A 13,944-nucleotide genomic window follows, 5' to 3' on the forward strand; every position below is an offset into this window, starting at 1 on the left:
CTAAATTTGACTTCGATCTCCCAATTAGTTTCCAATGGGATTTCCAGACCACGAGAAGTCATAATCTTTTCCTTGTGTAAGAATTTGTATGCATCTATTAGCTTACCCCTGAGGCATAATCCATAAAAATTCTCAAAAGCTATTTTTTTCCCTAATTTTTAATAGGGCAAAAAAGAACATAACATATGTATAACTAGGAGAATTATGAATCCACGACCAATGGAGATATTTTTAAATGAGATGTGGAGGAGAAGGACGAAATGAAGAAATTATAACAGATGTCCATCACTCTCTCTATGATTAATCCATATCTTATGAAGAATTGATCATGGTTTTATAACTATAATTCATAGAAGAAAAGAAAAATTAAATACTCTTCCAATATAGCACCATATAGCTTCCTCTCAGCAAATGTAAATCCAAGTTGCCCCTATCTTAACTCAACAAGAAATCACCTCCTTTCAGCATTACATAACATATTATCATTATATTCCAGTTGCTTGCAACTTATAATAGAGTAAATTTAGCAAATATGCCAAATCAGAGTTAAAAAATAAAGGCACATGCCTTAGAAAGGAAAAGACCTTACTCACTTGGTCTCGGGAATACACACACACACAAAAGGATGTAGTTGGCACAAGAAGCCATGTCTAGATGATGCACTTCATCTTTCTCCTAATATTCCTTCATCTTCATCAGTTGATTTAAAATACAACTTTTGTAATAGATATTCCTTTTTTTCATTTTATTATTCATGGATTAAGAAAGTTCAGTTCAGTTCTATTAATTCAATATCTGTTTGTCTTGTGAAATCAATAGAAAAGTCATTTGGCAGTTGCTTTACCTTAACTCATTCCTAACCTGTCGAAAAGAACACATAATGAAAAAAGCCTAGTAAAATAAGGGTTGTACAAGGGAATAGAAAATAAGTAGAAAACCTTCCTCCTTAGAGGGTGAGTGACTCAGGTGACTGGTTGTATACTCATCTTACACTAGAGAGGACTTGCTGCTTTCTATGAAATTGCTTCCCTACAGGCTGTATATATATATATATATACTTTCATCCAACAGCAGCTTCTGTAAAATTAGCATTCAAATTTAAACATGTAAATTCAGCACGGATTTTTGCTACAAGAACACAAACAGCCATAAACACACAATAACTACTCTTCAATTCTAAAGACGAAAAATAGAGTGAATATTTCAAATTAAAAAAAAATAAAGAAAAATGAAAAGAGAGAAACAACAATATTCAGAATGACAACTTACAATAATTGACTAACAGAAAAAATTTAGAGACCAACGACTGTTGAAATCAACATGCATAAAAAAATCAAAATACAAAAAGCCCATTTTCATTTGTAAGTAACTCAAAATCAACCCATTCTCAAAAAAAAAAAAAGGAAAAAAGAACTCAGAATCAACAAAATGATTAATTTCATCTGATTTGTGTCTTCGAACTGTGATAAATGAGGACTAATCTCTTTCTCGCTCCAATTTCAGTCACGGCGGAAGCCAACTCGCTTCACGGAAGATTTAGGCCACCGCCAGAACTCATATCATTAATAACTGAAGCTAAACTCTTTTTTACTCTTGATTGAGCTTCGGGCAACAAACCAGCTTCTTCACAGCTTTCTTTAGAAAGATCAACTTTCTTTAGAAAGATGAAATTGGTGTTGGGTTTTGCTTATGTGAATGAGAAAGTTAAGTGAATGTTTCATTTCGTAAAGATTTTTCCTTTCTTTTCTCTACTGGTTAAAAGATCATACCATTCAGTTAAAATTTCTCAGATATCAATGAAATTTCAGCTTGAATTTTGAATTATTTTAAAATTTAAATATGCTTTTATACATTTACCCTTTACACTGACGTCATATTTATATTTATATTGACGGTGTGTTTGTAATTACATCAATATATTATATCTAAGTGTTAATACGCCAAATCTAAGAGATCTCTAAAAATTACCTAATTTTTCCCAGAAGCACGTGCCAAGTGATTTTGCACATGTACGTACAAGAAGATGAAGAGTGACTTGGTGGTCGTATTGGCGCTATACTAAAGAAAGCCGGCTTATCCACTCCACTCTATCGACAGTTAAAACAGAATCAAAGGCCGAGGCTTGACTTGCGAGAGAGAGAGAGAGAGAGTCATAAAACAAACCAGACTCAAACTTTGAGATAATGCGAAGCCTAACGCTCCCATGGAGCGGCCTGAAGGCACATTCGTTGCCTTCTTCAGCTTCATGTCCTAAAGCATCAAAATCTTGTGGGTCAAAGTTGTTTCCTTTCAACTCTCTCTGTAAGAACCAGACTTCAACTTCAAAAAAGCTCTCTCTTCGCAACCCATATCTCAATTTCTCTAGGTAACTCTAAAATCTTTCTTCTTCTTCTTCTTTTCTATTTAAAAAAAAAAAAAAAACTAAGAACCCATTACAGAGAATTGTGCAGGGACCCGGGAGCTTCATGTGAAAACAGAAATGATGTTGACTGCAAGAATTGCAAAATGACTAGAGAGTCCGTCCACAATCTGGCTAATGATAGTGGTTTAATCAAGTTTGTGATGTTCTTTGGGTTGCTTACATTGCAAGGCTCCCAAACAGCTGTAGCTGCCGTTGATTTTGCCAGTGGATTGCAATCTTTTCCTTTTCTTGGGGACCTTGGTGATATTAGCAGAGGTTTTGCTTCAGTTAGGAAAATCTCCCTGTAACTTCTGCTATTGGCCCCTTATTATTATTATTTTTTTTTCAAATTTCGAGACAAAACTTGTATCTGCTTCACTGCCATTCAAAATGCACCCCCACATTAAGAATTATTCTATGATTACACCAAATTTATGTCCAGTGATGTTTACTACATTAACCATACAGTTTTTGCGTATAAAAATTCAGATATACTGTAACATTTGGTCTAGCATTCAACATCCTTAAGTAAGTTAGAAAATTTACTACATTTAAATCCAGTCACAAGTCATAGTAATGTTGGTTACATTCTGATAAAGTATGCCCTGTTTATCCCTCTGTGACACTCACTCTTTGTTGCAGGCATTCTTGCTCATCTTCTTTTCCGAGCTGGGGGACAAGACCTTTTTTATTGCAGTAAGAGTCGCAGTAGTATAATTACAACCTGTAACTGAGATTTTTAACACGATTCTACGAGTCTGATGGACCTATGTGTGTCCAAAACTGAGTATTTGTGCTTGTGAATTTGGGCCATGTTTCTTTCTCAATTTTAGAAAGTGAAATTTTTATAACTTTCTGTCAGAGTTTATCACTTGGTTCCTTTTCCAGACCCTAGTTACTGTTGATAGAAGTGGAACTGAAATTATTATTGTTGTTGTTTTTTCTTTTCTTTTCTTTTCTTTTTTTTGGTTCTGCTCCAATTGAGTGCATAAGAATACAATTATATGAAAAAAAAAAATAGATTACCAGTCAATGGACTTAGCAAATTTTAGAAAATCTTCTGAGTGAAATATTTTCCCCCAGTACCTTCTATTTTTCTTTAGAAGCATACATAAATATGCATATTTTTATGTGTATATGCACATGTATATACCCCTGAAGGTAAAATATTGAACCAAGTTCAATATATATAATATCAAACTGACTTTGTTATGGATTTATACTTATTGCGCAGGCACTTTTAGCTGCTAGAAATTCTGCTGCAACTGTTTTTGCCGGTACTTTTGGTGCACTTGCGTATGTTATTCTGCTCATGCATGGTGATTTTAGATGTCCTTTGCATTTTAAAATTTTTGTTGCTGAATCTCCTCATAGCTCTAAATCATGTATAATATGTTACTTCGAGTCATTTTGTGTGTTAAGAGTATCACTTTCCACGTTATTGGATACAGAAAAGTGATCCTGCATTTTGTTATTTGTTTGATTTTATTTTATTACCATGGGCATATTCTGATTTCTGTTACATTAAATAGAAGAATTTTCAATTGGTCAAAATTTTTGGCCAATACCTCGTAATTTGCTTTTACATTTTAGGGCCAAGAAGTCATGAAAAATAACCCAAACCTCTTTAGTTTGCCTCTGCTGATGCAGAACTGGAAATTTTATACCTTCAAAGTAATAGTAGCATTTATCTACTGTGGCAGGGCAATGACTGTCATATCTGTCATTCTTGGACGAACATTTCACTATGTTGATGAAATCCTTCCCTTCAGGTAATTTTCCCTTTGAATTTTTTCTTTATCTATTTTACTTAGGAGCAGTAAATGCAGTGGTTGTTAAACCAGTAGTGAATATATTCTTTTTTTTTTTTTAAGTGGTAAATATTTCATTAAATAAAACGCCAAAGATTACAGATGATATGTGAGGGAAAATCCTCGGGCCAAACTACAGGGTCTTAAAACTTAAAACTTGGCTTTAAGCAGCCTTGGCTCTAGGCCTAAGCTGAATATTAAAAAGATTCATATCTTTTATCACATTCCGAAACGTGAATCTCCGATAATACCCAGAAAATTTCGTTGGAGCTGCTTGCTTTACCATTCACCGTATTAACCACTTTTTGAGCATCCAATTCGATTATAAGAGGCAGCAACCAAGAATCTTTTCCCGATTGGATGCAAATATTGATGCCTTCAGCTTCTGCAATCTCATCATTCCCATTGGATCTCATCATTTTAACTGCAACTGCCATTCGCTCCCCTATACGGTTTTTAACAACAGCACCTAGCCCAGTCAGATTATGTTGTTTACAATTTGCAGAATCTACATTCAATTTGAACCAACCATGCGGGGAAGGTGACCAAATCCTCCCATTCAAACCTGACTTGCTCTGTTGCTCAACTCACCGAGTTCCATAACAGGTCTAACCGACTTAAAGGACTCATAAACTGCATTAGCTTTATCTGCAACCTGCTGCACATCTATTTGCTTTTTCCGAAACAAAGCTTCCCAAATTGATTACATCAACACAACCCCATGTTCAATCTCTATTTTAGTTAATGCTGATACACAATACTGCAAATATTCCCAGACACCATATCCTTTTAAACATTTAATCAGCTCAGCCGATAGTTTCAAGCAATTATATATGTGGATCTACCTGTAAAACTGCTTCTTTGAATCACGATGGACAATTTTAACTATCTATTTTTCTGTTCAACAATGAAATCTGTGATAAAATTCGTAAAGAGAAACTGTAATTGTCTAAATGTGATCCACAGAATTTTTCAGTTTTCTTAAGTGTTATCTTACTAACTTATGGAAAGTTGTAAACTACTTTTGATGGTATATTTTTGCAAAGCCAACTTCAGAAGGATCCCTAGATTTTCTTATTCCATAATTGTATCTTGGTCTTTCTAATCTAATATTTAGTTGGAAATATAAGGTGCATATCTGATATAATCAACTAATTCACAGGTTTGGTCAGACTGATCTGCCAATTGATGATATTGCTGCAGTTTGCCTTCTGGTAAATTTTTTTCTTACTGAACTGTATGCTAAAGCACATGCTATACCATATGTGCAATAACACTGTCACTGAGATTTTATGAAATTTGTTCTCAGTTGAAATAAGCAAACTACTAATAAAACTTAATCATCATAATTCAGGTCTATTTTGGGGTTTCAACATTGCTTGATGCTGCCTCCACTGATGGTCTAAAATCTGAGGATGAACAAAAAGAGGTGAAATTTAATTATCTGATCATATAAGATGTGAACTGCCATGACAAGCAAACGCTTATTTCGCTTCTCTTTTCTTCAGATTTACTGTTATGTTTTCCATCATTTTCTCTCATGGTATGAGCTAATCTGATTTAGGTTGCTACTTGTGTCTAATTAGGCAGAGCTAGCTGTTTCAGAATTTTCAGGAAATGGTGCTGGAATTATAGCTGCTGCTAGCACTATCATCAGCACTTTCACCTTAGTTTTTGTTGCTGAGTGGGGTGACAAATCATTTTTCTCCACAATAGGTTAGTGTCCCAAGATTGAAACTTTTAAATACAATTTAACTTCTTGTCGATAAGATCTTATAGGAATCATTTATCAGAAGACTGATCCTTCCTCTTTCGACAATTGTTCCTTTTTGGTTATTCTGGCATTATTACCAGCACTTGCAGCAGCCTCTTCGCCTCTTGGAGTCATTGGGGGAGCACTGGCTGGTCATGTTGTTGCAACTTTGGTAACTTCTTACTTCCACCAAAAACTACCTACCATTTGAGCAATAATTGCAAACATGTCATTATATTAAAGTTGCCTTTGGTTTTCAAAATGATTTCTAAAGTAGTGATTAATTTAAAAATTGCTAGCCCCGTAGGAGTTAGCAATTTGGGGGGCTAATGTGTGCTCAAGAGTAGCTCGGCTATACTTGGAGAATAACTCAGGTGGTCTCACAGAATACTTAGCGTAACTAAGGTAGCTCAGATAAGCTCATATGTGAAACAATCTCGACCTCAAATTGAAAAGGTAGTAAAATAAACATAAATATCAAGAACACACAATGTTTTTGTGATTCGGCATTCGCCCTACATCTACAGGACCAAGTTGTCACCAATCCACTATACAAATGAGAGATTATATGAAATATTATTTTATCTAATATGAACAAAATAAGTTAGATAGCTATATGGAGATGTTTAGTGTTGATGAAAATGAAGATGGTGAATAAAGATATGGAAAGTGATAATATGGTAGAGAAGATGATGAAGGTCGAGAATAGAAAATGGCCTCCCAGTAATAGAGAAGTGGATGATGATCTAAAAGATGAGAGACCCCCAAATATGGGTGATTAAGACATTATATAGCAGAGGCTAGTGGTAAGGAGAGTGCATAAAAGTTAGGGTAGATGTCATTCTTAGATTAAAAGAAAAGAAAATTTTTAGGGCTATGTGTCGTGTATAGGGAAAAAGGACAAAAATATTCCTTTTATATTATGTTTATCCTTTGTTGTAAGTATCTTGATTTCTCCAACTTTGACCATTGATTTTCAAACCAATCCAATGTAGTAAATTCTTTCAAATAGCATCTATATACTGCTCTAAGTATTATTCCTATTTTATCCTTGTAATTGTCAATGTATCCTTCATTTACTGGTCCAAAAATATCGTTCCAAATTTACCTCCAAGCAGCAGATAACTGTGCAAATATGATAAACTGTTAATCCTTCTCTTTTGTTCAAATCATTTTGCTAATTGTTTTACTGATTTTTTTTTTTATACAGCTTGCTGTGTTGGGAGGCTCTTTACTCGGGACATTCTTATCAGAGAAGGTATATTCAAACTTCAACCTCAGCCATTAGCCAAATCATCACTCCATGATATTTTTGTTAATGTAAATTTTTTGGGTTTCTCTAGGTTTTAACTTCATAATAATGGGTTAGAAAAGAGGATTAGGGATATAAGTCCACCCTCCATAGCTGAATTTCAGGAATTTTCTATCTTTCTACAAATTATATGGTTTAACATATTTAGCATGATCTGAATGATGTTTGCTCTACGATAGGACTTTAGGCATAAGCTTATCCTTCAATTCTTGGCATGCTCGCAAGTAATAGGCAGGTACATGCTTGAGGATATTTGCGATTGCCAAGAATTATTCTTGCCTACTTTATATTATTACAAGCAAAATTCTTCTCAAACACCTTTTTTCTAGCAGCATTCTCTCTTTCTGCCATTCCTTAATTTGATGATAAACTCGAGCCACTCATTAATTATTCTGAACGGATATTTTCAAAATGTCTTTGTCGAGTTGGAAACATTAAGGTCATTCTCTGACGTCCGGAATCCAGTCAAAAGATGTTTATTTTGGAGGAAAAAAAATTTGTGAAAGTTTGAGTGGAACCATTAACGAATTATATAAGGAATCCTATCAGTAGATTTGTTCCTGGGTATAATTGGTCATATCTGAGCATGTAAAGTGGGCAAGATGATGGTATTTGTACCTTAAAAAGTTTCCTTGTATGGACCAACATGTACAGGCAACCACGTAAATTTGATCCCAGTTGGAATATCTGATCAGTGGACCAATTTGTGTGTTTTCTACATTTTCTTCTTTCCTTTCAATCCATCCACTCACTCACGGTTCTTTGATATAGTAATCTCTTAGAAAGTGTTTCCCATAGTGGCTTCTGGTAATAACTTGATCATGACAAAGTGTGTATCTTGATCTTAATCTTAAGCTTATGTCACACAGTGAGGATACTTGAAACTTGTTTTGTTTCTTTCCCAGGCAATTGCGTACATTGGAGGTGTTCTTTTTCTTTTCTTTGCCGCTGTGACTGTGATTGAGATAGTGAGTTAGAGATTGGATAATCAGAATTCGTAAATTTCAGTAAAGTTTTCGGAATTGTATTTGCTTCCATTGACATGCTGAAAAGTGAAGAGATATCCTATTTTTGTAACTAATACTTCTTTAATTGTATTTCTTTCTAATCTATCCAACAAAGACTTCGGATATCTTATCTCACGTCTTGTTGTCTATATAGTGTGAGGTTTATGCTTTTTAGTATTGATTGCAAATTAAGGCTTTCTTGTTATAACTTTTTAAATGGAGTTTATTAAGTAGAGTTTTTACTAGTTGAGCTTTTATAAATAGAGTTTTTATAAAAAAAAAATTAGTTATTTAGTTGTCAATGAAAGTTTTTATTAAAAAGAAATATAAAATTACTCTAATAAATAAGTTGTAATATATATGCTATATAAGAATGTAAAATAAATAATGCGATTTTAGACAATTGAATTAAAAAAAAAACCTTTAACCTCTATTTTCAAAAACCTAAAATTTAAGTTTTTTCAATAACTTATTTAAGTCCCGAAAGGTCTAGTCGAGTTAAAAAAAAAAAATCAAACGGTAATAAAAATTTTGCTACAATTTTCTTGTGGGTTAATTTTAGATTACCCCGTATAAATTAAATATTTTCAAATTGCCCCCTTAACTTAAAATTTTTAATTTATCCATGATTGTTAAGAAGATATAAAAATATTTATCAACCCGCCTCATTTTTTCTTTTCTCTTATCTTTTGAATGAAAATAAAGATAACTTGAAATTTTAAAAAATAAAAAGAGTAATTCTGAAAATAATTAATTCACGAAAATAATCCAATTCTTACCCTTTTCTTATTGATTGTACATCTTGAGAAATGGCAACATAGTTCAAAAACAAAGAGAAAAAGGAAGAGGGGGAAAAAATGCATCTGTATGAGGAAATTAATAAACTATACTTTTAGAAAATTTAAAAAAATAATTTAATAATAAATACAATCTCTTCGTGTGAGTGCGGGTGTGAAGTGGGGTAACAATGGACACAGCCGTACAAAAATTCGTGAAGGCGGCACACCATTGGCCATCCAAAGCTTTACAGAAAATCAAAAAGTCAGAAGAAAAAGATGATTGTGGAGTGGAGGTGGCGAACCCACCCTCTGCTACTGCTACTGCTACTCTCTCAACTTTCCCCTCTTGCCCTTCTTACAACCATTATATGCTACCACAATTACAACCTTTTACTACACTAATTAATTTAGTTTTCTTTTTTTGGTTATATTTACGAACATGTACATTAACCTAAGATGTGCAAGGAGCAATTTAATAAAATTACAAATAACTTGAAAGTTTTAATGAAAATTTGTAACCAGTTTCACATGTAACAAGTATAATACAAATAGATCCTGATTTTGTAAAATCAATCAATAAAACTATTAAATTACACTTAAATGCCTCATTTTCTTTAACTTTTTTTTTATTTGGAAAGTTTTAACCTATTAATTACTTTAAAATTTGAAAAAAAGAGAAAAGTCGTGATTTCTTTTTCTTTCTTTTTTTTTTTGAAATTGTCTTTATGAACTATAGATGGTAAAATTACCTGCAAATCTATCAAAATCTACCCTTCAGAAACTCATCGTAATGGGTGTTTTGCAAGATGAGTGGGTTTGATATTTCATATTTAAACCCATTGAGAGTTGCAATTAGGATTGATATTAAGAAAAAATCTGATAGATACTTGTGCGAGATCCGTCAACCTACATTTTTTTAAAAAAAATATTTATATTTTTAATTCTAATAATAAAAACTAAATTAAAAAATTAAATCATAAAATATATAAGCTAAAGTTATTACTCATGATCTATTCTTCCTAATTTCTAAATCTAACATAAATGCAATAAGCTTTTAATAACTAAAAATTTTATAGTTTTCAAGTTTAATTACTAATATTTTATTTTGATGTGATTAATTTTGTTTGTTTTCCTTTAATGACTTGAAGCTAATGATTGTTTACTGAAGTTTTTCTTTTTATTTATTTAATTAATTGTTAATGACAATTGTCCAAAATGTACTTGTTAATATTGTTGACAATACTTGTGCATTGACAAAAAAATGGAGCAAGACATTGATCTTAGTGGTTTGGGATGGCAATGGGCCAGCTCAGGCTTGGGTTTGGTCAAGTCCTAACTTGATCCTGTGATTGAAATAGAGGGCCCTAACCCTTAAAAAATCCGACCCTTTAAACTTAGGGGTAGGTTAGGGTCAGGCTCAGACTTTATCTGAACTCGACCATATTTTTTTGCAAATTTGTTTTTTTTCCAAATCTTATAGTAGTTGGGCAACAACTCATCTTTTTTTTTAATTTAATATTTTGGCATTTAAATAGTTTAATTTTTGAAAAAAAAAATGGACACAACCTCTCCTAATGTACTAAAACTTAATAGCTTTAAAACCAATTCAAGATAACATAAACCTAAAATTACTCTACTCAATGTCTTAACCATATAAATAAAGATAGACAAAATCCATATCTTGTACAAATAATAAAAAAAAAAAACACAAGATTCAATGCCACAACCTAAACAAGGAGTTGATTAGTTCAACAAAGGACAATTCATGACCCAACACAAAAAAAGAAAAAAAAAAACTACTCCAAAACTTGTGAATGCATTCTTCTTCATCTGCAAATTCCTCTCCAATAAAAATTTTACATCCACGAAATATGCTTGAAAAAAGTTATGAAAACAATATAAGTATATTATACAATGCTCAAATTATTGAAATAATGTTGAATATTTAACTGAATTTAAAATCACCTAACAAGTGAGGAAATTCATGTAGGAAAATTACATTTTACACAATAAAACTGAAACAACAAAAAGAAAAATAAAACAACTAAAGAAATCTAAAATACTAAGTTATATTTATAAGCTTAAATGAAAAAAAAAATATTTATAACCTTAGATTAGATGAAACTTGAAAGCAAGGAAAATGTAAACTACTAAAGTTGATGACAGTAGGATTTGCAGCAGCGGTTGATGGAAGTGGTATCGTGCGGCTCAAGCCTCTCTCTTTCCCTCCTGCGTGGTTGTCGATTACTTTGGTGCTTGATGGCTGGTGGTTTCGTGGTAGTGGGCGGCCAATACTGGTTGTGTGCAATGATTGTGCATGAGCTGCTGCCCGCCTCTCTTTCTTGTAATAGTATTCATGTTAATAACATATTAGGGTTTGTGAATTCTGAATTGTGAAGTAATTGGATCCTAATCCTTGAGCCTTAATCCCATCTTTGACCCTTAAAAAAATTTACAAAAAGTTTATCACATCTTGCAAGTGGGTTTGATAATTATTAAAACTTGTAGTGACGGATTTTTTTTAAAATATATATATATAATCCACAAGAAATTGCATACGGATTTAATAATTTAAATTTTTTACGAATTTGAATTTGAATTTGAATTTAATAATGTTAAACCCTGATCGCGTGGTACTCATTGCATCGCTACTGATGAGTGCTGGTGTTCGAATGAAAAATCATTTATGAGCAGAAGAAGATCTTAGATCTTGTGGGTCCTGGAAAGCAAATGCTCTGGGATGAATTCAGCAGACGGACAGCCATGTAAAGCTATAAAAAATAATAATTGATAACTTTAACATATTTTATTATATAATAATGGGATTAGTTGTCACATGACCAAAATAAGGAATCGTGCATGAAACATCGCACGTGCAGCGTAGCAGGCGAATATTATATGGCATATTCTTCTTTCGAAAGCTGGAGTGGAGGAAATCACACCGCTTCTGCCTTGTCGTCCATTAATTAAAACATCCCAAAAAAGTTAAAAAAGTGGTAAAAAAAAAAAATATATTAACAATTACAAAAAGTTAGGAAAAGGATGGACCGAACCGAAAGAGCAACATCAACGAACAAGTAAATTCTCCTTTCCATGTTCTAAAAGTATAAAATTGTGGTCTACACTTTACAATTATGAATTTCAACTAGTTTCAATTTTTTTTTTTAAATTGCAAACTCAATACATACTATATTAGAAACATCCGCACTCAAACTCAAATTTTATAATTTGAAATTCGTAAATGTGACTTAATGCTTATTTAGTATGACTTGTCTAATAATTATAAATACTTATTTAATATGATAAATTCTTTTTAAGTTTTTTGTTATTATTTGATTATTTTTTAAGTAAAATTTTTGAAGATTAAATAAATTATTTTACTTTTACTAGTAAAAACTCAAATTTTAGATTGTTAGGAGTAGAGGTTAAAAAGTTTCTTTAAAATATATAAATATCTTTTTTTTTCTAATTTTATTCCTTCGTAACATAATTCTGATGCTGTTTGAAATTGAGGTATTGTAATTTTTAAATTACAACTACTGTGAAAAAAAATTGTAACTATAAAACAAAAGTTAATAGTATATAGTAAATATAAATTTTAATTAATATTTTTGACCAAATTCTTAAAGATATAATAATTCTTTTTATTATACAAGTAAAAAATCATATCAATATAACTTTTAAGGTACAACAATTAATGTTTAATAAACATCTTAGTGCTGTAACTTTTAAGCCGCAACTGCTCAATCTCAATCTCAAACGCACCTTCAACATAACTTACTCATTAAAGTAATTTTATAATTTTTAATAAAAACTCTTATTAACAACCACACAATTAAATTTTTTTATAAAAAAACTACTTAAATAAACTCTATTTAAAAAATTATACTAAACGAAATCTTATTAAAGACCAATTAACATGTTTTCTGATTTTTGGAGCTCAGTTATAAGAAGATATGCCTTTTTCTTTTGAACTCATGCGTATAAAAAATAAAAAAATAAAAAATAAAAAAGTATCATGGCACAATCATGGACCATATACGTTTGCCACACGGACTATATTGGAGATGGGCCACTGGCGTGGCAAGATCTAGCGGTTGGGAGATGAGAAGATAAGATTAGGAGTTGAGGTCTAAGGAGCATCAGTTCCTGGACTTATTTTGTTCGTAAAAAAATTGACCTTTTTCTAGGTACAAAAAATCTTTATTTCATTTATGCTTTGGATCACCACCACCACTCCTTTTTATCGATTTCGCCTTTTAGTAGTTTTTACTGTGTTTGGGTAAAGAGTACTTGGATGGTGCGATACATGTGTAATCTTACTTTGCTCCCAACAGAACATGCCAAAACGACGTATTTTCAGATTTCTTTTTCCATTTTTTTAAACATTCCAATTTTTCAACCCCACGCGCTATTAGTGAGAGTAGTGATAAGGTGAAAATTTGCTAACCGCCGAGGCCGAGGTAACCAAAAAACCGAGAGAATCCAGAGAAGGGCCCACAAAAGCGTCTTGGATTTCTCATTCTGGCCGGTGTGGGGTCCATCTGACCGGTGAGAGAAGGTGTGGCCCACTTGGCCAAGATGCACGAATAACGGTGACGAGCCGCTGCCGACTAATCGACGTGTCAAAATGGTGGGCTCATTGTCGTCTCGCCGCGAGGACCTAACCCGACCTTTCCCGTTACAAAAGCCGTGCATCAAACAGCGGCTCTGTTGCTTCCGTCATCAACTACGTTAGCCTTCATGCGTTTCAGTTTTTTATTTAAAGCACAACACTTCTTTGGCAGGTAATTATTTATATATTTTTTAAATAACATCAATGCTCACAGTTTTTACAAATTTCAATAAAGTTTAAATTTATTTTTTTCTTTTTTCTTAAAT

General features: G+C 32.4%; 1 protein-coding gene across 3 annotated transcripts; it reads left to right on the plus strand.

The window, feature by feature from the left end:
• Positions 1–2,089: 2,089 nt before the first annotated feature.
• Positions 2,090–8,337, plus strand: LOC18046386 (protein PAM71, chloroplastic). 3 transcript variants are annotated; one of them, XM_006439373.2, is made up of 11 exons: positions 2,090–2,365; positions 2,439–2,688; positions 3,044–3,097; positions 3,636–3,697; positions 4,105–4,173; positions 5,375–5,426; positions 5,567–5,641; positions 5,799–5,928; positions 6,067–6,137; positions 7,176–7,223; positions 8,183–8,337. In XM_006439373.2, exons 1-11 carry the CDS (start codon positions 2,184–2,186, stop codon positions 8,252–8,254), a joined length of 1,065 nt encoding a protein of 354 aa, XP_006439436.1. In that variant the 5' UTR covers positions 2,090–2,183; the 3' UTR covers positions 8,255–8,337. The 3 variants fall into 3 exon arrangements, with proteins under 3 accessions (XP_006439436.1, XP_024043201.1, XP_006439433.1); XM_024187433.1 differs by lacking the exon at positions 3,636–3,697 and having other exon boundaries at positions 2,103–2,365; positions 2,439–2,705; XM_006439370.2 differs by lacking the exon at positions 3,044–3,097 and having other exon boundaries at positions 2,103–2,365.
• Positions 8,338–13,944: the final 5,607 nt, after the last annotated feature.

Source organism: Citrus clementina, unplaced genomic scaffold (genome assembly GCF_000493195.1).
Source record: "Citrus clementina cultivar Clemenules unplaced genomic scaffold, Citrus_clementina_v1.0 scaffold_3, whole genome shotgun sequence".
Classification (NCBI taxonomy): Eukaryota; Viridiplantae; Streptophyta; class Magnoliopsida; order Sapindales; family Rutaceae; genus Citrus; species Citrus x clementina.